Source organism: Juglans microcarpa x Juglans regia, chromosome 1S (assembly GCF_004785595.1).
Source record: "Juglans microcarpa x Juglans regia isolate MS1-56 chromosome 1S, Jm3101_v1.0, whole genome shotgun sequence".
Taxonomy (NCBI): Eukaryota; Viridiplantae; Streptophyta; class Magnoliopsida; order Fagales; family Juglandaceae; genus Juglans; species Juglans microcarpa x Juglans regia.
The window spans coordinates 28,772,515-28,796,185 of NC_054595.1; the positions used below are offsets into that span (position 1 = coordinate 28,772,515).

The following is a 23,671-nucleotide window of genomic DNA, read 5'->3' on the forward strand; positions in this document are numbered from 1 at the left end:
CGGCTAGCTTACGTTAAAGCAAAGTTTGCCGTCAAGTCCGAAGATTAGAGGCTTGTTCGTTTGTTAGGATCACTAGTTCTCGAGTCCATGTGCCGTAACGCGTATGCCATAATGCCAATCACCCGCAGTGGTGACTATTTTGATTCCACGGAGTCCTATCTAACATGGGCTCTAATTATTACTACATGTACTACTCAATTCAAGCACATTAGTTTCACATGGTAAAGCCGTTGGTAAAATCGTGGCTTTGCATAAATAAGCACGAAAAAATGTGAAAATTTTCTCAATGCAAATATTCTTGAAAGAAGAGGTGTATAGTGTATGCCCTACTACCTAATCAGGTGCATCACTTTTCTTTCTCTGGTATTCCAGTAGATCGCGAGAGCAGGCAAGACCACATTGCCTTTTCAAGATGAGCTCCGACGTGAAAGCTCAAGTACGAATTGTCCACATACGGGTTCGATATCCCACAGACATGAGTGCAAGCTCCCAAAGCATATTGGGTATGCTCAATGGATTCACCTTGGATCCAGGAATTTCAGACCAGTTCACAGATATCTCAATCATTGGGATATTAAACCACTTGCATAGAAACACTAACTCAACATCAAAACACCACCTGCGTAAAATCCATGTTGGAAGTGAGTTCCCACACACTGAGAATGAGGGGAAAACATATTCAGAACACATTGTTTAGGGGGTGAGGGACAGGTAGAGGGGAAAAAATATCTAAAGATTTTTTTATAAGGAAAATATCTAAAAATTAGAATATAAAAAATGGAAAATGCTATCTATACTAACAATTTTACGCACATGACCATTCGTGTTTGACATGTCAACTATTGAAATGGAAAAAATTTTAAAAATCAGATTTCAAAAGCTGAATTAAAAAAGAAAAAACTGATAAAATTGGACAAATAGTCAATACGTATAATAATGTGCATAAAGTTGTATGCATATCATAAAAGATTACCCTACTTGCTCCATTGCACATCTACAAATTTAAGCATGATCTCAATGCCAAATGTCGAAGAACAATGCATCTAAATCGAATTACCTCTTCAAACGGATGTTTTTGAAAAGCTTCCTTGCAGCAGACCGAGTAAACATCTTAAACCCACACTGTGATATAGTGATCAGCCAACATCAGGATAACGCTTTATGTGTATTTACTTAAGACTGAAAGACATAAGAGCTTCATTGAACAGCATAAGCAAAGTATGGGATTTCTGGTGATGAACTGCAGATCAAATAAATAAATAAAAATGAAGTGGAGATACCTGTGTGTCACGAATTCCAGGACCCGCAGTCAAGAGAACCACAAGGTGGAAACCCTTCATCAAAAAGTTGCGGTACCATTTCCGCTGAGACATACAAGGGAAATGGCTCAAAGATGCAAAATATGAAACAAATTTAGCAAGAAATGGAGCACAAAACATATAAAGGGAGCAATATTAGTAAGACTGAACTGCAGCCAGAGCCTTCTCCTCGAGATGAGCACGTGAGCCAAATGCAGCAATTGGGATATCAGATATACGAAAACTCGAATTTCTAGATGCTGAATCTCCATAATTACCCTCCTTTCTGGCAAAAGCATGGATCTAGTACACATAACATCAGATAATTTACAGTAGATCTGTTAATATCTCCATAGACTAAAATTTGAAAATAGCTAAATTATTCATGAAAAACCAACAGTTAGAAAATGATGGATATACCGACCTGATTTTCAAGTTTTTCAAGGTCATTAACCTTGGTTGCTCCATCAGCATCCAGCATTAGAAGCAGTTCACCACGTGAATGAAGCATTCCCTGTTTTACAATGCTTTCGCGAACGAAAAGAGCTTCAATCAATTGTCGTCATGCATAAGGAAAAAACATGGTATCTTCACTAAAATCAGTACATGTTTGTGAGTGGTTTGAGTTAAGCTCACTTTTCTAATAGCTTCTCCCTTCCCATGATTTCTACCGAGAAGGATAACTCTCACTTTGTCTACAGTGTATTTCCTTACAAAGTCAAAAGCTACTCTTTTTGTCCCATCTGCACTTCCATCATCAATAATCACCACCTGTTGAAAACCCATTTATTTTGTCATTTAATGGATAGATAACATTGATGAAATTTCCTTGAAGGATAGCATAACACCATGCATTAGAATAATGAATTGCCACAGAAATTACAACAAAATATCTTCCACCACTCTCTTCACAGAAAACAGACTATAAATTACGAGCCAGGACTACAGAGCTGAAGGAGGATTCTCCTACGTAACAATAAGGCAAACCTAACACCGTCTACATTTTCTTGGGTAACTTCACTTTTTCAATAGAAAGCTTTACAGGATAGACCAATGAAAATGATGAAGGACAAGATCTCAGTTCCAGAAAATATTTTACGTGCTCCAAATGGAAAACAAAATTATGCAAGTCCTCAAACCATGGTAACTAATTGAGATGATATGGTAAATGAACAAAATGATACCTCATAAGAAAACGACTTATCCTTTGCCGCACGTTGTTGAAGATAACTACAACATAAAGACAAATCTCTTAAAAAGTTCATAAGCACAGTTTAAGTAACTAGATATGTAATTCTACAACTCCCCACCTTAATTGCGTATTACTACATAACAATAATTAGTTATGCGACAGATTGAAAAGAGCAAAAAAAAAATAACAAAGAGACTTTTTTTTTTTTTTCCTGTTTGTCATGCTTAAGCATGCATAACACCAAAAACATACAGCTTCATCAAAGAAAAAGAATAGTGCGATTAATTTTGCTCAAACTTACTTCACCGTTTCCTCAAGAGCTCCAGGAAGTCTATGCTCTTCATTGTATGCAGGGATTATCAAAGATATATACTTCTCTGCTGGATCAGAAATATGGGGGCAAGGAACCTTGAACAAAGTCCTCCCAGAATGTCAGAATCACCCAAAACCACCATGGATGTCAGTTAACTATCCTAAAAAAATGCTACCGGCATGACATTGTAAAGCAAATAAACTTAACAAAGTAATTCTTAACATTGTGAAGTGAATAATATTGCCGATATTTTTAAATCTATATATTTTCAAAAATATCGATATCTTTAAATCAATATTTTTTAACATCATTATTGTTTGGGGCATCAACAATAATACCAACGTGAATTCAGAAGTTTGTCGTTCTGAAAGACCTTCATAAGGTTGGAAAAAAATCCTATCGCGAGCAGATTGAGCTAGGATTTCATCACTATTCTTGTCTGAGGAGATATCTTCTAATTCAAGAAAGCCAAGGCTAAAGTGAAACATTGATCCTCTGTAAACATCACATTATCTAGGACCTTTTACCTTCAAAATATAGAAATAATAGAAAATGACCATACTGAACGAGCATAGAGCCAAAACCCGCTTGCGTTAACTAGGCCGTAAACAGTGACACAGACTGTTTGGCAGAAGCCAAACGACGTTGCAATTCAGTTAGAGATTTACATTTCAATTTGGTTAGGTAGAAGTTTCGCAAGACAAGATGCACATTTAAACCTTAGCCATGCATTTGAATTATATTGCGTGCTTACAGCGTACTTGACTCCATGACTCATTCCCACACCAGTTAGAAAAAATTCCATCAATTATGTCATTCAAATTTACACAAATCCAGCATTGTGCGGTCTGCTCAACAAAGACCACAGTCGCACGAACGAACTTCGAAACCACAAAACAACGGTAAACTATTCTTAGGAATTTCAAATTCACTTCCTCCTACTAGACTCCTATATATGTAAATCGAAGCTAAAGCGGAAATATCATATATATGCATGTATTTGCAGCGTAGATTTACCTGTTTTAACGAATTAGGGTCCTCAAAGACTGCGGTAGCTTCGACATGCCTGCCAAAGAATAAAATAAATTGCAATAACGAAATGAATTGATCATATTATTAATTTAGCAGTAAACGAAGACGTTTTGAATGAGGAAAAAAACTTCTAGGGATTCGATTGGTATGGGGGGAACGTACGTGTGGTTGTTTCTTCTTCGATAAGCTTCGAAAAAGATTGTAGAAACTAAGACAAAGACCGCGATCAAAATGAGGGCGATTACGAGCTCCACCATCGTCCATAGAAACCCCATTTTCGCTTGCGGAGTTCGTCTGTGTGTTGGTCAGCTGCTGGTCCTCGTAAATGAATGTGAAGGCCGTGGTCAGAGTTGCAAAATATATATGTTTTACTTATATAAGTTTAGCTCCACGTGTAAGGCCCGTCTAGCTCAGTCGGTAGAGCGCAAGGCTCTTAACCTTGTGGTCGTGGGTTCGAGCCCCACGGTGGGCGATCTCTCTCTTTACCTTCTGAAGGAAAATAATACTACGGCTCAATTTTTATTTTATTTTTTTTTAATAGTTAACATATTATTTTGTTTAATAGTTACTGAAGTGATTATTAATGAATTTATATTTTTTTAATAATTAAGAATGTTTTAAAAAAATTTAAATAAAAAACTTATTTACACTAGTGTGCACATTTAGTCCACAACTAGTATTTTCTTTTTTAAAATTACTTAAAAACTTCATTCCTCATTTGCTGTGAAATTAAATGTGACTTGTGATGTACAAGTCGAAAGTCTCCATAGCATCGAACACTTTTGTACTCCAGTATTGGTATTGGTTTCTCTATATGCATATGTAAAATCATATTTTTTATACATTGATTTTGCATATTAAGAAAAATTTCATATTGAATTATGCATTTTTAAACCAAATAATAAAAAAATATTATTATTTATTTTTTTCTAAAATTATTTTTTTCTTTCGAATTTCTTTTCATTGGTGTTGAGAGAGAGAGAGTAAAGAGAAAGAAATGTTTAGAGAGAGGGTTTATTTCTGTTGGTGGGGAGAGAGAGAGAGAGAGGGGGGTGTTTTGAGAGTGAACAGGACATCTTCAAATTTGAAGAAATACTATTCATAGCTATACAAATTTTTGGATATGCATAATTTAATGCAGTTCAATTTAAGGTCATATATATTATGCAAATATGTAGATGCATAATCCAATGCTAGTGTTGATCTCATCATCTTTTGTTCATACACGACAAGGTTCATCACTCTTGTAACATCATTTTTGTCCAATGATTATTGAATTCGGTATTGGTTAATTCTATATGCCAATAGTAACATGCATTCCTAGGATCGATTTGATTTTTTATTATTGTCAAAAGAATATATAAGGATACTATAGATAATGCAGAACTAATAGCGTTTCCAATCCTTGTTATACTTAAGGCTTTAAATTAATTTTTATTTTTATTTTTCATAATGTTAGAATTAAATTAAATTCATGAAAAGTCAGATGTTCGAGACTCATTCGTTAATGTGTAATGATCTCACGCACCACCTATATAAAGACTTAAGTTCAAAATACACTTATTTGGTCAAATCATTCATCTTTTGATTTTCAACAGTAATACATAAAATATCAATTTTCATGGAGTATGCCCTTGGCTCTCCTTAAGTTTTGGTAAGGATGCACCGTCGTGATATTTCGTATATATAGCATGTTTTCTCTTCAAGGAATTATACCATGACATGAACATGGAACCGTACCCTTACTTAAAAAGCTTATTCTGTGGAAAAAGGTGGTTGGCATGGGGCTTTCTAGTGGCAAGATTAAAGCCACTGATCGAGGTGGGAAGACGAAAAAGAATTGTTTTCCTTTTCCCCATATCAGCTTTTGTAGACCCTAATTCCCGGGGTACTGGAGAAGGGTGGCCCGTCACTTTCCATCATGCCAAACAGCCTTTTCCCTCACCAAGTCACCATGCTCGCCCATGCCCATCATCATTATCATCGCATCCATCCCCTGCAGTCTGCACCACGCATCATGGCATCATCCCTGCACTACCCATCATGGCTTTAGACAATGTGTAAGCTCGTGTTCTAAACCAATTGCGCCGAGATGCAGGTGTATGAACTTCGACGTCTGAGTTCACGGGTTATGTATCTTAGTACAATTTACAAGAAAGCAATGCCGGATAAGGTTTGAATGGACCTAAAATCTACATGCCAGTAATGCAAGCTTTCCTCCATCATGTACACAAGTGCAATTAGACTCTTACTACAAACGTCGTCGTCAAATAGAGTATCTCACGCTTATAAAACAGTACACTAATTAACAATTCATTGCCAAGGGATTTTATGATGTTATATTGTTGGCACAAGCAAAAGATTACGTGCGACGTCTAAGGCAACTTGGCCGGCCGGAATAATATATCCAGTACTGCACCATGGCCCCGACTCCCAAATGAGAAGTGTTCGGCGCGCAGTCGCAGCAAGAACTACTTATTAAAGGAAACATGCTGGTGAATAATTATTAATTTTTTCAAAGGAAAAGTGTGATTGGAGAAATAATTATTTCACACTACTGTCATTCAAGAAAAGAATACAATAATATATCCAGTAGGTACCCTTTACTCTATTGTCACTTACCTACCCTTTCAAACTCGGAATGTATAGTCCAGAAACATCCACCTCAGTGCTGCAAATGAACAGATATATATCAACATACAAGAGACTCTAATTCCATGAAACAGAAGTACAATTTATTCATGATGCTAAATTACAGAAATTTTTTTATCAGAGAGCTGGAAAATAGAGGTACGCAGAAGCAATTACAAGATCTCTAATAAAAACAAACCAATCCCTCGTCATAACCCAGCAAGAAAAAATCCAAAAAAAAAGTCGAACTGAAGTTAAATAAATCAATGCTAGTGATGACGATCGACGATATTGATGAAGTAGAAAAATTAGAAATTTTGCCTAGTTAGCTGCCATGGCCACCGGAGGCGCAAAACTGATGCTTCTTTGGTTGGGCATGGCTAGCATGGCAGTATGATCGAAGAAATCATTGAGCTCAAGCACGGACTGTAATATTGTCCTCAGATCCTCAGCGCAGGAGAAGCCGAAGCAGCCCACTTTTCGAACCGCATACACATAAAAGGTTATGCAGCCCTTTCTAAATTTGAACCTTGCCATCTCGCACCCAGTCAACCCCCTGATAAGCCTTTTGTTCACTTCTCCGAGCGGTATCTCCGATGGCCAAACGCGGTCTGTAGCCGTCTTCATGGTCTCCGTTTCGAAGACGAATACAAGAACTTTGGATTTCTTCGTTCCAAGGCCTAGCGTGAGGGTGTGCCAGGCATGGTGTGCCAAGATGGTGAAGTTGGTGGGCAAGAAGGCTGCGGTTGAAGGAAATGGGATTTTTTTGGTGTTGTTGTTGTTGGGTTTGGTATTAATCGTTGGTGGAAAAGAAAGGAGTTGAAGTAGTTCGAGAGACCGAGCCCGCCGGATCGTGAAGGATTTTACGATGAACTGGCCGCCGAACCGGATACCCTTGACGTCGGAGCTCGGCTTGAAAGATAAGTCTAAGCTCGGTTTGGTGGATTGGCCATTTGGGTGCTGGTGTTTTTGCTTCTTGATCTTCTTCTTCTTCTCTTTTTGTTCCATGGTCAATGATCAATCTGCAGGGAGGTTTTGGTGGGTGGTGGGATTTGTTTGTGTTACGATAAAACGGCCAATATAAAGCTTTTGAAGGCTTCGGAAGAAAGAAATGTGGTCTGAAGCTTCAGGTTGATTTTTCTTGTACTAGATTAATCTTTTTGTACAGTAAAAGAAGGGATAATGTACAACCACTTCACATAATTAATATTTTGTTTCTCTTTTTTTTATTCCTTAAAAAAAAGGGTTTATCTTTAGTTGTTGATGTTGTCGAATTTTATATCAATGGTGACACATATACTGACATTCTATTTAAAATCATGTGAGCTTAGGTTGGAGTTTTTTAAGTTCATTTATTTAGGTTTTTTCATTTTCTTTATATTATGAACTGGCACATGATGGCGTTGGGAGTTCCTTTAATCAGTTTATGTATCACTTTCTCTTGTCTTTGCACCTCAACACCTCGTAAAAAAAGGTTCAGAACAGAATCCCAACCATCCATAGATTTGATTGGACGACAAGGATTTTGCAAGATGTCGAACTCACGTTTGCTCAGCTACACGCCCACATGACCCGATTGATTTCAAACCCAGTGGCAGAAACCGTTGAAAATCAAATAGACATATATAGATTTTAAGCTCAAAAATGATAATTATAATATTCTCGTTATGGTATATATAATGCACAGTGACTGAGGATTGGGACCACATATATAATTGGAATTAATGTAGATCATATAGTATGGACAAAGAAGGTTTGCTGTTGTTCTCCAGGCACTTTAGGTTTGCATGATTATCGTGTTAGCTAGCGCTAGCTGTACTTGTAGCTAGCAGTTAGAATTACTCACTTGATTTCTAAGCTTTCTCTAGCAACCCCACTTAACAATTACAAGAATAATTGTTTCCAACTTTCCAATCCTTTTGCTGGATGTATGTTTGTAGAATCTTATTTTTCACGATTTCGTCCATATAAACTTTTTTTAAAATGGTCAAAATACCATGTAGTATATATTAGAGTATTAGTAGTGGTCTAGTCAAAGTTCGGCTAAAATTTGATTAAAAATTTTATTTTTATAAATTTAACTAATCACTTCTCAATAACATCAAATAACATACTTTCTAAATATATCATTATTCTATTAAAATATTAATTTTGACATTTTTATTTATTTTTATTCTAATTATAATTTAAATATTGATTCGTTCTTAAAAAAATATACATTAATTTTTTAATGTTCATATTATTCCTAACGGATATAATTTTCTAACTTATTTTTTTTTTTACAATGGTCATATTCTTTTAACTGATGATATATTTTTTCAATGACCATATTTTTCCAACGGTAATATCTTCACAACAGATATATTTTCACAACTGATAAATGCTTTCCTTTGTTTTTTTTTTTCTTGCGTGGGAGGAATAGCAGGCGATCGAGAAGAGGAATTTTTTTATGGTCAAAATAATATTTGGCTCGTAACTTGGCTGGCCAGATTTGGCCAATGAACAAATCTTAGACTAAAAATATTGTAGATTAATTGAGTCCATTGTAATGAATTTTTGTGCAACTTAACTAAACTTTGGTCAAAATTTAGCTAAATTGATTTCGCTATTAATACTCTTATTCGATACTTTAATTATTTTACTTTGACTACAGAAATTGCAATTAATAACCAGTGCAATCATCCATTAATTCCATGCACAATATGTAATGTTACAGCTAGATATTGGATAATACAACAAATAATATTAAAAAATCGCACGTCAATAGTTTCTCCAAGCTGTATACATGGTTAGAGACTCGACTCCCAGGCAGAGCCTTACCACCCACAGCCATAACGGATCCATTTCAATCTCATGCAACGTATCTACATGTACCATGACCTGGAAAAAAAAAAAAAAAAAAGGAATGTTAAAGCTTGATGTTAAGTAAAAAAAAGCTTCAATTATCTTTGTTTGATAATTACTTACTTGGGTCAATGGAGGTGAGGGTTCCAGTGTGAGAGAAATCACAGTTGTAATCATGGCGACCAGATTTCTGATAGTAAGCATTCATGACGAACGATGAATGGGACCTAAGATCATTGGGTTGGAAGCAAGCTCCACCAGCTTGTATGGGTTTGCAATCCACACCAGTGCTGCATACATAGTCTATGTTCGCCTGTAATGCTGCATTGCTAGCATCTGGTTTTGGTACACACCAGTTCTTGCCTGCGGGTGCTGGTCTACTTCCACCAGACTGCATTCATTTATTATACAGGAAATAATAGTTAATGATGATTAAGAAAATATGCATGATAGTGTCGGATCTAAACGACATTTTCTTCAGACCAATTAACATGCCGACCCTTTTAAAGTAATTTTAAAACTAATACAACAAGATCTGCCAATATCTGCCAAAAGCTGAGGAACAGAAAAATGAACCAAAAGAAGGCGTACGTCAAGATCCGATGGAGATTTTGAAAAAACACAAGCTTAGATCTCGAGTAGAGCAGGTAGAAGAACTAACTAGCGCCTCAAAGCTCAAAAAGAATTGGGCATTTTAATTAGAATATTAAACAAAATATTTCAGGCAAGGGGAATTAATGAAGAGGTGCGAAATCCTTGTTTCTTTTCTGAAATTTCTTCCTTTTTTTTTTTTCTTTGGATTCTTAAATTATATATATATATGCATACCTCAATTACAGGCCGAAACTATCACTGATTCTTTTATTCATATAACCTACCATCTTGCAGGGATACCAAGATAACGGACTGAGATTACATGAGGTTGGACGCTTTCGTCGAAGGCATGTGATTCGGATTGAGTAGAAAGGTACGTATGAGATTCGAAGGTCAAGCATATAATGAAATTTACTTTATCGGTAAGAGTTTAATTTGGAGATTCCCTTTTCCAATTCTCAAGTCTTGAGTAGAAGAATGATTTAGTTTTACACATAAATTGATAAGTTTCATAATAATATTTGTTGTTAACCTTCATTCATATATTTTTATTGGGTCTCATACGTGTTTTACTTTTATGTCCTATAATCCAAAGAGTATTTTTTAAGAAAAAAAATTGTTATTTATTTTAGATTTTATCATTTTTAATAATACGTGACACTAATAGTTTCATATCTGAACTAATTAATCATGTCACTAAAAATATGAACGTAAATGACAAATTTAAATGGAAATGCAGCATTGACCTTGTACGTGAAAAATCTAAAGAATAACAAAGCTGACTATTGTCATCGGGTTATCGTACCTGGCCGTTGCGCATAATCCCAAGGTCATAAATTGGAGTGAAATCTGGTCTGAACAAACCCCAATTCCTCTCGGCGGTCGGACCGGGCTTAAGGTTCTCATCGAACAAGGAGAACAGGTAGGTCTCAAATCTCCGGTTGGGCATCAATGGCGTGCCCCTAAGGGAGTTAACATGCCTAACCAAGTTCCCATTAAATGTCGCCGCATTCTCCACGCTACAGGCCTCGTAGCCGTCGCAGTTGGTGGGCCAACCAGTCTCCCCCACGACCAAGTCCACGTCGCCGAACCCGACGGCCTTCATGGCCGAGTGGAGGGCATCCATCATGGCGTCGAACATGTTGTTGTAGGTAATGCCGGTGTTCTTGTCATGGATGCCGTGATTGCTCTTGAAGAGGGCGTAGTTTGCCATCTTTGGGGAGTAGGCGAAGTAGGGGTAGGGATTGACCATGAAGGGTGCCTTTGTTTCGCTCAAGAACTTGAGCATTGGTGCGAATATGACCCGGTCGTAGCCTCGTCTGAACCGGCCGGCACTCGGCGGCTCAGAGATTGAGAGTATGCCCAGAGAGTGAGGGGAGGTGACCTGATAATCAAATGCACGAGCGAGGCTTTGATATTAGCTCTCAGATTTTCTCACAAGTCAAGTGCAAATCAATTGGATCATTTTTAAGTCAAAAACAAGATTCAATAAAATCTTAGTAATTTCAACTCTTCACAATTTTTTTGTGGGAACTTTTGTCTTCCCGAAAGGTCAGAAAAAGTTGCTATTAATACTTCTTAATCACAAATAGTTTTCCTTAGCATGATATTAAGATCCTAGATCGAAACATATGTAGTCAGTTCTTATAAGGTTGCTCAAAACATGCCTTCATATCAAAACGGGGTTTATGGATTCGAGATTAAAATGAAGGGAGACGCAATAAAGCCAAATCAAATAAAATCAAAGGCAGACTATCCTACATTCCCCTCCGCCCAAAATCAGGATACCATCTAACCTTAATATCGTTGATTTTGGCGAGAACAAGAGCCTGGTGGAGAGTCCTCATCGCGGGAACGAGGTGGCTGATGAGGTTCTTGTCGGCGGTGGCCATGATTTCATTGCCCATAGCTATATAATTAATCTGTGTCTGCGGGTGGAACGGGGCGATGTGGGTGGCGACCCACTGGCGGGCGTTGGCAAGGTTGGCGAGTGCGGGGATATCACCGTTTCCAACAGTCACGGTGACGGCGATGCCGGAGTTGGCAAATGCCCGGAGGATGTCAGGATTGGTGTCGAAGATTTTGATGCGGTCGATGGTGGTCTGGGTCTTGAGGAAATTGGCCACTTGGGCTGGCGGTGGAAGGTTGTCTGCGAGAGTTCCATAGTTTACTCCGATGGAGTACACCGTGGAGGATAGGAGGAGGAGTAGCGTGGCTGAGAGGGTGAGGATGAGAGGGGAGATGGCCATGCTTTTACGGGTGCTATTAAAGGCTCGGCCTTTGGAGGTACAGGACAGAAAAGAGGGGGACTTGTAATGCGTATTGGTAATTATATATATATATATATAGGGTGTGGAAGGGCAGAGGAGAACACGCTTGGTTAATAGCTGGAATAGCTGGTTTGGTTAAGCAAAATTAAAATTTTCTATTTTATAAAATATAATTTTTTTAATTTTTTAAAATTTTTATATAAAATATAATAAATAATTTAATTTTTTAAATTTTAAAATAAAATTTATATTATAATAAAATTTTATTAACTTCTCATATCATCTGAAGTGGCAAACCAAACGAGGTATAAGGTTTACCGATCAAAGATCGAATCTATTTTTCTTGTTTTCTAAATTATTAGTGCGGGAACAAGAAAGTAAAAAAAAAATATTCGAGGTGTGAACCCTACTACCTTCTTTTTGACATAAGAACCAAGAACAACTTTCAGGTTGTGCGGGGATAGCGTACACGGAAAAGACAGATTGACCCGTGCTTCCGTGCCTCACGCGGTTTGTGAAAGAGCGGACGGCGCCGCGTTTCCGCATGATAACGGAGTATGCTTTTGCTTTTTGCTTAAAAGATACTGATGGCTTAATTCTTACCATTCATTTATTATTTTATTATTATTTTTATTCAATGATTAAATAAATAGTTATTAATAAAATTATATATTTTTTTTAATAATTAAAGATGTTAAAAAAATATTTATAATAAAAAAATAAAATTTCAAATTTATAGTAAAAAGATAATAAACCTTTTATTATCCTTACTTAAATATGGGTTTGGGCTAATGCTAAACAGGCTTTCTTATGTAGTCTGATCAGAAATGGTTTAGGCTCCTTTGGGCTTTGTTGTCGCGTCCAAGCAAACCACGGCAGCCGGAATGTCGGGACCACTCTGAAAATCGTTTAAAAAGATAAGATGCATAATTGTCAAATGCATTAGAAACTTGATTTGGAAGAAGACAATCTAGATCAGTCTTTTTAGATACGAGAAGTGATACATCATAAAGAAATTATATAAAAAAAAAAATTTATAAACTAACATAATTTTATACGACCGAATAAATTAACATAATTTTATAATCTAACGTATAACATTAAATCAAATTAGTTCATTTTTATGCAATTTCTTAACAACTACAGTTTTTCTCTTCGTATTAGTTTTAGAAACAAGAATAAAAAGCCCAAGAGATGTGTTTGATAAAACTCATGCCTACACAAGGAAAGTCTACGCCATCCCCCGCCCCAATCCCCCTCCACCTCTCAGGCTGAGGTTCATTGTTTCACTATTTATTTTAATTTTTTTATAAGGAAAATATAACTTGAAATTTTGATATTTCTTAAATTTGATGTTATAGACGGAAATGCAAACGGAGTGGAGAAATCAAAACACACAAGGTCCAAAAAAAGGAAGGAAGGGGGTTAACCTTAAAATTCTAAAAACTTAATCATTCAAGCAACCATTTGGCCATTGGAAAATCAATACAAAGCTATAGAAGGAAAAAAAAAAAAAAAAAACAATATACGATAACAGAATTTCCTAGGCCTACAAAAATAAGAGGCGAGCTATACACCCGGGAAAATTTAAAAAATAAACAAAAATAAAAGCCGAGAAAACAAGCACCCGTTCCAAAACTTCTATGCCGTTGGGTTTCGCACCATGATCGATAAAAATGAATGTCTCCACCAGGATATGGTTTATTGCTATCACCGTCCATGACTATGTGAACCTGACCAATGCCCAGCACTGCCTTCTGTTCAGGCTCGCACTTGTTTAGAATGAGTGGAGAAAAGACGTGTAAATTGAAAGCCGCAACACAATTGTTCTCTTGAAATAAACTCTCATCTCAAAGGCACAACCCAACCAGGCAACTATGTATATCAGATTAAGCAGTCCTGAAGAAAGAGTGCCTCCGCCTCTCGGGCTTCAGCCTCCAGTTATTATCACCGTTAATGGGCTTCAATAGTCGCTCCACTTCCATTTCCGATTGAAGCAAATACTGCAGCCTCTTCAAATGTTCCCTGCATTGCTTATGGTCTACAAGATTAGTCCTGCCAATACTCTGTTTATCCAGATTGAACTTTCTCTGGCACGGCGACTGCCACTTAGCCTGCAGATATGCCAGGGATCTCCATGGAGGAAGTGGCATTGAATTCTGCTTGAGAGAGGATTTAGCTGCTTCAACCATAATCTGGAGAAACTGTTCCAGCCGGCTCAAGGAGCCCACATAAATGACTGGAAGGGAATTCAATATTCTATCATATGACTCAACAGCTCTAGCTATTTCAAAGTGACTTCGGAAATCGATATCGATGATCAATCGTTTAGAGTTTCCAGTGCCGTTGTAGTTGACCACATCAATGTACTCATGATCCCCTGCATAAGAAATGAATTAACATATAAAGGGAAAAAATGACGATCCAAGCTAATATAGTAATATATCATTCACAAAACTCTGTGCATGATTACATATCACAGTCTATACCTAGGAAACCTACAAGAGTATCCTATTTAAACAAAAGGCCCATCTGTACAAGCGTATGACTCCACCTTCATTCAATACTCAATAGTAAAATTACAAAATGATCCAGAAAATTGGTCGACTTTTTCTTTTTGAAAGTTGAAGACAGATGGAATGAATGGCATCATAGAAGCTGCGGTCCACATATAGATGTAATGAAAATATTCCAACTCCGATGTTTATGCAATGTAGGTAACAGAAACAGCAGAAATATGGTTAATTACAAACTCTCTAGAAAGTAAAATCCTGATAATATGGACTTAAAGCTAAAATTCCTTTCATTTCTCCCCTTTTCATGAAATTATTTATTTTCTTTTGATTAAGAAACAATATTTTGTGCTGAGATAAGGTTTGTAGGTTAAGTGTTGAATATAGAGCATACCACCGGGGACCTTGCCACTACCCTGCCATTTAGTTGCACATACAGCAGCATCATAACCAGAACGTCTCAGAAGCTTAACCAGAGAAAACCTGATGCAGCTGCCATTACATGCACCCGACTTGACAAAGTGAAGCTCGGTCTCATGAATGGATAATATAAGAGAATTAACCACTGACAGCAAGTCACTCTCATACTGAGCCACGGAGATCTTGCAAAACTGTGGTATGACAGGGAATCAGCAAAATATTGGCAGCTGAAATTGATCGACAGTTGTTATTCCTTTTATTTTTTACATAATAGTAGTTTGAATTATCATTTAAAACACAATGGAGTTGAACTTCAAACAACAAGAAAATTTTTAAGTGAAAAAAAGGTATTATGGGTGGTCCTCAAATGGAAAAGTTAGGCATAAAAAACCAGATATTGACTAGGACTTGTGTATGAATTATCACAATAAACAAAAATTATTATCTCTCAAATTAAAAGGTGGACCAAGAGTCAGGACTAACATGACAAAAATCTTGACCAACGATATGCAGCTCAACAGTGTTTACACACAAATCAATTATTTTCTCAGTAACATACTTTCATCTTCTGGTGCAGGATACTTGGACACTTCATTGGAGGAATCATTCCTAAATTTGTAGTACAATTAGAAGAACAAACAACAACGGCAGAATGCTGCAAAATTGCCTAATAGAAGGAAATAATGTTTGCCTGCCTCCACAGCATCATCCTTAAGATGGTAACTGATTGTTAGTTTTGAGAAGGAAAAAAAAAAAACACAGTAACCAAAATGCTTGACACTTGGATTGTGACAAACTTCCCTTAAGCCAGCTTATATTCTAACCCCATGTGAGTCTGTGACATAAGAAATATCGTGCCATTATACTTATTAACATTTCATTTCCCCTTTTCTTCGAGTAACATTTCATTTCCCTTTTTAGTCTTGACATATGAGAAAAACATTGCGGGAAAAATTATCATACTCGGGCAACCAGCTACAGATAATACATTGATTTGAACATATTTTTTTCCCTTTCCCCTGAACTCTCAAGAGCCAAAAAAAAGGCATTAGGGTCCCCAAAGGTCGATTGCTGAAAGAAGAAAGCTAAGAGTCTAAACACAATAAATATCGTCCAAGTCTCATCACAATATAATTTTTGGTATTTAATTTCCTTTTATTCTAATATCTTAATTAAGCAGCCGTAACACCAACCGCCTTCCAATCAAATAAATGAACAAAGTGAACCGGTCGGAGGAAGGACCATAAAGGCATAAAGTTCAAAGAAAATAACAGAGACTTGCGTGATTAATGATATTTTTAGGCAATTCTGTAAGAACTCAACATGAGCAGAATTTTGATGTGATTAATTACTCTGAATCTCGTCCATATCTTTAACAAATCAAAGCAAGCCCCACGTAAGAAAAAACTAGGGTAACTTTAACAGGTTGGGCAAATGGAATTTTATTCATAGAATTACCGGAATCTTCTCGGCAAGGTGAGCGAGATCGGGTAGAGCGGAATCACTGTCACTGCTACACCAAGACTCTGCTCCAACACTCCCATTCTCCAAGAAATCACTAACCATGAGAGCCAAATCGTGCTCGCTCTCGTGACTGAACGCTCCTCCGATCGGACTCACGCCGCCTCCAGCACCGCCCCTCATCAGCCAATCCCCGGCCGCCATGCATACTCGGCAGTCCATCTCAGAAAGGCACACAGCGTCGCTTCCAACGCAGCTCCCCTCCTCCACCTGCACCGCCCGATCACGACGACCACGACTCCTCTTCCCCCTCGCTATACGAGACAGCCATCATCTCCGACAGTAGAACATGAGAAACATAGAGTAATTTATCGAAACCCTGGCCCCGAGAAGCTTTATAATTCGGAAATAAACAGAAACATAAAACCAATCAACTACGTATTCTCTGTATGAATTTTTTTTTTTTTTTTTTTTAAAAAAAAGGGGTATGAAAAGAGAACAGAAGAATGATTGAGACCTCGTTTTTCTAAAACGCTTTTGGTGTCTCAGTTGTTTTCGTTTGTTTCGGGATTATTTATGATCCGAAGGCATGGCTGGAGCGAGAAAGAGAGAAAATGGAAGAGAAATGTCTCTGCTGCAGAACAACACCGACGACCCGAAGGATGGAAGACGAAAGAAAATAACGGGCATATTATAATAAAAGGAGAACGAGAGACTTGGCTCCTGCCACTATTTTACTATTATTTTATTTGATTGTTTTTTTTTTTTTTTTTTTTTGTAATATTCTTAATAATTAAAAAAAATTAAAGAAATATATACAACGATCACTTTCTTAATTATTAAATTAAAAAATAAAAATAAAAAATAAAAAATAGCAAATAGATTATAAAAAATAATAAGTCTATCATTGTCCATTATAAAAGTGTGAAACGTACTAAATGTCGGTATTACCCTCGCTTTCTTGTCTCATGGACCACGTAATGTCCTTCTTGCCCATCGAAAATTTGGAGGGAATGGATGAGGGAACAGTGGAGACCGTCGAAGAACTTGAACCGTAAAGAGAATGATATTCGTTGGTCCCAGATATAAATTTTTGAAAAACTTTTTCGAAATCAATTTTATGGATTTTTGTAAAATTCTTGTGTTCTAATAAAAATACGTTTAGAATATGAGTTTTTTTCTAGAGAAATTGGGGTTTGATACAACAGTGAGATCTATTAAAAATATGCGAACATAAAGGTTTTATGAGATTTTTTTTAGATTTTCATTTGAATTTTTTTTAATACAATAAATTGAGATGAGATGGTTTGATAAATTGTGATTATTTTGATGTAAATATGTTTGGATTAAGAGTAGGAAAATAGTGTACAAAAATATGGACATTTTCAACATGAATCCCTTACAAAAATGTTACTTTGCGTTTGGTTGCAAGACTCGGTTGAGCTCAATCTAATTTTAAGTTAAGTCTAACATTTAAATATCTAACTCTTAAATTATTAAACTCATCTCAATTCAAAACTTCATTACACATGAAATGCACAACTTTTTTCAATTTAACACATCTTTATACATCGGATCCACGATTTTTTTCAACTTTCTATAAAAAGTATTAAATTCATCTTAATATCTAAATATACTTTAAATTCAATTTAGATGGATCTCACATAACTTTTTTTACTACTTAACTCATTATTATTTATAAAGAACTGATCTCAAAAAGTAACTTAATTAATCATGTACCAAACTCATGGGCGGCTAGAAATAATAATATTATTATTATTATTATTATTATGAAACATAGAAATATTATTCATTGGTTGTAAAGAAAGAATCGAAAAGATATTATATTAGGAGGGGAAGCAAGTGGGTCAATAACGCAAATGGCATGGCCTTAATGTTAATTTCAGGATAAAATCATGTGCTTTGCCTTGTGGCCCAAGCTTTGGCAACAGACAAAATGGACTGAATGTAACGGTCATTGCCCCTGTCGCAATGGCAAGTGGCAACAGACACACTTTAATTAATTATTGTATTATATTCTCCCACTTTTCTTGACCGCAGACTTCGATCATTTCCTTCCTCCTCTCCCTGCATTTTTATTTTTTAAAATCTCTGGCTATTCTCTCAACTTTAATATCGTGTCTATCTTGTCCCACTGTTGTTGTATTAACGATAATTAAATTAAAAAAATTATTGGATGATAAGAAAAGAGAAGACTCGCCACGCAGATTGTAGTAGGGGCAACACGCTCTCCATCGCTATCTTGCCTGGCTTTAGGGAAAGCGACAAGTGACAACACTCTAGGAATCAATTATGGCCACTAGAAATGGACCCAACTGGCCAATCCAGCCCAGCTCAGGTCCATTTGTTTAATAAAATTATGGATGGGTTGGTCGGCAAAATTAGGACCTACAACATTTCATGATATTTTTTAGGCCCCACACGCTGTTTGGTTTGCATGGCAAACGCAAAAACCAGTAGCGATAAGAACCAATGTTTAAGATTCTAGGGGTGGGTTTGGTGCCATACAATTAATGATGAAGTTAAAAGGCATTGATTAGATTCCGTTTCGATTCGAAACTCATCACAATTTATTTTATTATTATAATTTTTTTAAATTTTTATATAAAATATAATTAAAAAATATAATTCTTTTAAATCTTAAAATAATAATAATATTAAAAATAATATTATAATAATATTTTATTAAACTCATCTAAAATAATCTTAATTCACCTCAATTCATCTGAATCCAAACGGGCCGAAGCATATCATTTGTTCCCTTCTAATGTCCTTGATATCATGGGCTGCTGCTATTCAGCCCATCATTTTATTCTTTAAAATTATTATTAATGTAATTATTATTTTTTTCTTTATTGTCAAATATTTTTTAAACCTGTTAAACTTTTTTTAAAACAGTACAATCAATCACTTTCTTAATTATTAAAAAAAATACATTAAGTTTTCAAAATAAGGAGATAAAAGTAGGAGGTCAGTTAGCATTTTCCTTGTGTTTAAGTTATTAATTGTTGGATATAAATTGATTTGTTTACGATAAAATTGGGGTCATAAATCTGACAAGAATGTATCGACCTTTTTCTCGATTTATTGCATTACGCAAGGGTCTCAAGATAGGTTATTTTTATAAAATTTTTCATTTATTCTTATCTAATTATTATAATTTTTTTAAATTTTTACATAAAATAAAATAAACAATTTAATATTTTAAAATTTTAAAATAAAAATAAAAATAATATTAAAAATATATATTATAATAATATTTTATACAATTTTTAATTTTAATCTCAATTAATATATTCTTATCTGTAAAAACTAATGAGGGCTAAAAATTGAACTGTACTTCTATTCGATTCTTTTACACATGCCGATTCCGTGCTATTTCACGCTAATTCCTACTTGTCTGAAGCCATATATGTGAAGCTAGGCCTGTGCAAGAAGCCCGATGGGCTGCTCAACCCGCACGACCCGACTAAGCCCACCCGACAAAAGTCGGGTTCATTGGGTCAAAACTTAAAAACGGGTTTATAAAGTCGAGTCCGTCGAAACCGACAGTCTTTTCTCCCACTGCGAAACCCTAGCCTCCATCGTGTTCTTCGTCGCGTTCTCCCTTCTGTTGCTAGTTTCCTGGCCAGGGTTAGTTTCTTAAAAGCACTGAAATGCTTCTTACCTCTTCCTTCCGCTCTCTGTTTCACTTTCCATGATTCCAACTGTCTCTTCTTCTAAAACCACTCTGTTTTGGTTCAATTTATCGTCATCCATTTCTTCTCTTTGTTTCTTCTCATTCTTTTTATTCTTTGAAGGAAAGAATATGCCTTTTTTTTTTCCTACTTTCAAAAAGTTGATTTCCTGGTTCTGGAAATGGCTGTATTTTTGTGGGTTTATAGTTTTTTGGCAATCGTGGAGTATACTTTGTTTAAATGATATTGAAATAGCTTCTTCATGTTGCATAACTACCCGAAACTTGCATAGAAAGTGAACTTCATCATGTTGTCTGTTATAAGGCCCGTGGGCTGAAGGCTAATGAAGAGGAGAATGGGCCAGATTTGATCGATTCTCTTCTATCCACTTTGATTTACATTTACATTTCCATTTACATGCAAGATCATAACATGGTCTCAGGTTTTGGCTAATACTTTCCATGATGATTTTGTTTTTGCTACAATTATTGGTAGGGTCAGTAAAGGAGTTCATCATGAATTAGATTTTGGATTTTTTAGATTTTCTTCAGTATTTTTTTGTTAGAAACCTGCCCTTTTAGTGTACTACACTCTGTTTGTAATGTAAATGGTGAAGAAGAAGGTGAACAAAATGCTGGAAGCCACAAGAAAATAGACGCACAGTCGGTGTTTGATAAAAGTCCTCAAATGGAATTGTAAAGGATCTAGTCGATTTTTAATAGCTTGAATCCAACTTTTTGTATGTCTTCATGGATTCTCAGATCTGAATATACTCTCAACGTTATTTATTTTTTTATTTTTTATAAACTCTCAACTATTGTTATTATTTACTGAGAAAGTGGCTAAGAATCCAAACAACAACGAAAAAAACCCACCGACCCGACCCGCACATTAACGGGTCGGGTTGGACCGGATTTGCGCTCGAGCAGTAGCGGGTCCGGACCGAGTTCAGACCCGGTTAAATGTCATCGGGTTGCAGGCCTATGTGACGCAACAAATATTTGGTTTCGGGCAATCTTTTAAGCAACATAGTTTGGATATGGAATGATTTGTAAATAATAGTAAAATAATCTATAAATAGTGGTAAAATAGTTTGAATTAATATTTTTTATGAGGTTTTAGAAAATGAGATAGAATAAAAATATTATAAAGTTAAAATATTATTAAAATATTTTTTTAATATAATTTTTTGTTTTGAAATTTGAAAAAATTGAATTATTTTTTGTATTTTATTTGAAAGTTTAAGAAAGTTGTAATGATTATGTAATGATTAGATGAAAAAGTTAGATTTTTAAAATTGAAAAATGCTTATATTTGTAGTGTTTGGATATAGAGTTAAGATAGGATAAAATGATATTAATTGGACTTTGCTATCTAGACCATGCGTAGAACTCATTTTTCTTATGCTAAAAGCCTAAAAGTTATCTTTATTGAAGATACCCACAGGCCACAAGGACCCAACGGCTCCAAATCCACATATGAAAATTGAGCCACCCAACACTACAACTGATTAGGAGTGGTAATATGTGATACGACCTGTTAACTCAACACGAACACGATACAAAATTAGTGGGTTTGGATTTGATATTAACGGCTTTGGGTCAAAACGGGTTGATCTGTTAGATTTTTTACTCAAAATTACAATTATATCATTTTAACCTAAAAACAAAAATACTTTAATTCTATTTCGTATTTCTTAACTCTCTCTTAATTCTCATTTGAGTCAGTTCTCATAAGTCACAATTGCCTCCCACACTTCTTATGGATTGTAATTGTGGTGTTTTTATTGTTTAGATTATAATTTTAGACTTATGTAATTAGTTGTAGATTTTTAAGAGATATTGTGATTTTAAATTTTATGTGAAATTATGTTAATAAGGTCAAATGGATTATTTGGGTAAATTTAACTCATTTACATAAACAGGTTGAAACGGGTCATTTCGTGTCAATATATTTGTAATTAATTCATAATGGGTTAAAACGAGTCATATCGTGTCGTCTCAGCCCATTATTTTAATGGGCCGAGATAGGATTTGGAAATATGATCTGTTAAGCTTAACAGATTGTGTTCAGGTTGACCCATATCGTATAATATATACGACTTGACACAACACGAACCGAATACGACCCATTAACACGATTGCCACCCCTACCACAGACCTAACGGCTACAAATCCTCCTATGGAAATGAGACACATATCATCACCACAAACCCAACAGCTACGAACTGCATGCATGGAAACTTAACACAAAATCCTTTGCTTTAATCTCCTCTGTAATGTCTCTTTATACTCCATGTTCTTTTGTATTTTTCTTTTTCATATTTGTGCACATACACTATATATAATGGAAGGCGCTCGTGAATATTATTGCGGTGTGTGAGACATTTACACAAATAGTTAGAATCCAATTGTCTTTATGGTATAAACAGTCGTGTAAGAGTGCAAGAGAATCTTCCTCTCGATTATCATGGCCTCCATTTCATCGAGTGTTAAATAATTTCGTTACTCTCATACTCAATCAAGGAAATTAACCCTTATGGAGGGAGCAACTTTTGGCCTTGACAGAAAGCCAAGACCTAGTCGACCACCTCATTAGTGACTCCCCCCCACCACCCAAACACCTTGATGATGACTCCCTCAACCCCACGCAAAAACTAAGTCAGTCATACCTTCAATGGTGCAAGGACGATCGTCTCCTTCGTGGGTGGATCATTGGGACATTGTTCGAAGAAGCCATCGGGTTGGTGGTTGGTCTTGACACCTCCAATCAAGTGTGGGAAGCTCTCAAAGCCACATATGCCCAACTCTCTCAGAAGAGAGAATTTCATCTCACCTAACAAATTTCGTATTTAAGCCGAACTCTAATACGAAATTGAAATTTGTTCCGCAAGGAGCCGAACTCCGCTCTTGTGGAACACCTACACGTGATCCTCACAAAATCGAAATTTGTCAAATTTGTGACAAAAAGGGACACATGACACTTAAATATTGGAATCGTTTTGATCATGCTCTTCAACCTGATGATTTCCCTCAAGCCTTGGCTGCACTCACTCCTAATAATTCTATCTCCAATATTGAATGGACTGCTGACCAGAGACTACTACCCCACATGACAGGTAATTCAAGTATGCTTGAAAATCTTCGACGTTATTTTGGTACTGACGCTATTATTGTTGGTGATGGTACTTTACATGAAATCACCCATATTGGTGATACTATTATCGAGTTTGGTGCCTCTCAAATTAAATTAAAAGATGTTTTATTAGTTTCCAATTTTGCTAAAAATATTTTATCTGTTAGTTAATTAACGTCTGATTATCCTTACCTTTGTGAATTTTATAGTATTGGTTTCTCTATTAAAGACAAAGTGACCAATCGCACAATCTTGAACGAGCGACGAAAG

At 35.9% G+C, this 23,671-nt stretch overlaps 4 protein-coding genes, 1 long non-coding RNA gene and 1 other non-coding gene across 9 annotated transcripts; 2 read left to right on the forward strand and 4 right to left on the reverse strand.

The window, feature by feature from the left end:
- Positions 1 to 104: 104 nt before the first annotated feature.
- LOC121246428 (dolichyl-phosphate beta-glucosyltransferase-like) lies at positions 105 to 4,158 on the reverse strand. The gene is made up of 10 exons (XM_041144588.1): positions 3,998 to 4,158; positions 3,821 to 3,869; positions 2,792 to 2,898; positions 2,483 to 2,528; positions 1,935 to 2,069; positions 1,723 to 1,812; positions 1,470 to 1,601; positions 1,281 to 1,364; positions 1,058 to 1,122; positions 105 to 619 (listed from the first exon to the last, which is right to left on the reverse strand). Exons 1-10 carry the CDS (start codon positions 4,108 to 4,110, stop codon positions 433 to 435), a joined length of 1,008 nt encoding a protein of 335 aa, XP_041000522.1. The 5' UTR covers positions 4,111 to 4,158; the 3' UTR covers positions 105 to 432.
- Positions 4,159 to 4,234: 76 nt separating this feature from the next.
- On the forward strand, positions 4,235 to 4,307 carry TRNAK-CUU. Its single transcript has one exon. It is a non-coding gene; the product is annotated as a tRNA-Lys (tRNA).
- A 1,146-nt stretch (positions 4,308 to 5,453) lies between these two features.
- On the reverse strand, positions 5,454 to 7,601 carry LOC121246454. Of its 4 annotated transcripts, none has more exons than XM_041144626.1 (3): positions 6,788 to 7,601; positions 6,462 to 6,506; positions 5,454 to 5,864 (listed from the first exon to the last, which is right to left on the reverse strand). In XM_041144626.1, exon 1 carries the CDS (start codon positions 7,472 to 7,474, stop codon positions 6,788 to 6,790), a length of 687 nt encoding a protein of 228 aa, XP_041000560.1. In that variant the 5' UTR covers positions 7,475 to 7,601; the 3' UTR covers positions 5,454 to 5,864; positions 6,462 to 6,506. The 4 variants fall into 4 exon arrangements, with proteins under 4 accessions (XP_041000560.1, XP_041000559.1, XP_041000558.1 ...); XM_041144625.1 differs by having other exon boundaries at positions 6,458 to 6,506; XM_041144624.1 differs by lacking the exon at positions 5,454 to 5,864 and adding an exon at positions 6,063 to 6,291 and having other exon boundaries at positions 6,458 to 6,506.
- Positions 7,602 to 9,132: 1,531 nt separating this feature from the next.
- Positions 9,133 to 12,236, reverse strand: LOC121246409 (glucan endo-1,3-beta-glucosidase-like). Its single transcript, XM_041144560.1, has 4 exons — positions 11,701 to 12,236; positions 10,710 to 11,288; positions 9,434 to 9,701; positions 9,133 to 9,346 (listed from the first exon to the last, which is right to left on the reverse strand). The coding sequence occupies exons 1-4, from the start codon at positions 12,151 to 12,153 to the stop codon at positions 9,318 to 9,320; spliced, it is 1,329 nt and encodes a 442-aa protein (XP_041000494.1). The 5' UTR covers positions 12,154 to 12,236; the 3' UTR covers positions 9,133 to 9,317.
- A 1,195-nt stretch (positions 12,237 to 13,431) lies between these two features.
- On the forward strand, positions 13,432 to 13,762 carry LOC121246485. Its single transcript, XR_005937119.1, has 2 exons — positions 13,432 to 13,575; positions 13,635 to 13,762. It is a non-coding gene; the product is annotated as an uncharacterized LOC121246485 (long non-coding RNA).
- On the reverse strand, positions 13,659 to 17,258 carry LOC121246437. The gene is made up of 3 exons (XM_041144597.1): positions 16,566 to 17,258; positions 15,082 to 15,298; positions 13,659 to 14,554 (listed from the first exon to the last, which is right to left on the reverse strand). The coding sequence occupies exons 1-3, from the start codon at positions 16,788 to 16,790 to the stop codon at positions 14,064 to 14,066; spliced, it is 933 nt and encodes a 310-aa protein (XP_041000531.1). The 5' UTR covers positions 16,791 to 17,258; the 3' UTR covers positions 13,659 to 14,063.
- Between the last annotated feature and the right edge of the window lie 6,413 nt (positions 17,259 to 23,671).

What these genes read in the sequence shown, in the direction of transcription:
- LOC121246428 (XM_041144588.1), bottom strand. Translation starts at nt 4,110, where the DNA reads ATGGGGTTTCTATGGACGATGGTGGAGCTCGTAATCGCCCTCATTTTG. An exon ending in CGAAGAAGAAACAACCACAC is followed by an intron (nt 3,870 to 3,997) that starts GTACGTTCCCCC and finishes ATTCTTTGGCAG; the next exon opens with GCATGTCGAAGCTACCGCAG. An exon ending in ACCCTAATTCGTTAAAACAG is followed by an intron (nt 2,899 to 3,820) that starts GTAAATCTACGC and finishes ACTTTGTTCAAG; the next exon opens with GTTCCTTGCCCCCATATTTC.
- LOC121246454 (XM_041144626.1), bottom strand. Translation starts at nt 7,474, where the DNA reads ATGGAACAAAAAGAGAAGAAGAAGAAGATCAAGAAGCAAAAACACCAG.
- LOC121246409 (XM_041144560.1), bottom strand. Translation starts at nt 12,153, where the DNA reads ATGGCCATCTCCCCTCTCATCCTCACCCTCTCAGCCACGCTACTCCTC. An exon ending in CCAAAATCAACGATATTAAG is followed by an intron (nt 11,289 to 11,700) that starts GTTAGATGGTAT and finishes TTTGATTATCAG; the next exon opens with GTCACCTCCCCTCACTCTCT. An exon ending in CCTCACCTCCATTGACCCAA is followed by an intron (nt 9,347 to 9,433) that starts GTAAGTAATTAT and finishes TTTTTTTTCCAG; the next exon opens with GTCATGGTACATGTAGATAC.
- LOC121246437 (XM_041144597.1), bottom strand. Translation starts at nt 16,790, where the DNA reads ATGGACTGCCGAGTATGCATGGCGGCCGGGGATTGGCTGATGAGGGGC. An exon ending in ACCTTGCCGAGAAGATTCCG is followed by an intron (nt 15,299 to 16,565) that starts GTAATTCTATGA and finishes GTCATACCACAG; the next exon opens with TTTTGCAAGATCTCCGTGGC. An exon ending in TAGTGGCAAGGTCCCCGGTG is followed by an intron (nt 14,555 to 15,081) that starts GTATGCTCTATA and finishes TTTCTTATGCAG; the next exon opens with GGGATCATGAGTACATTGAT.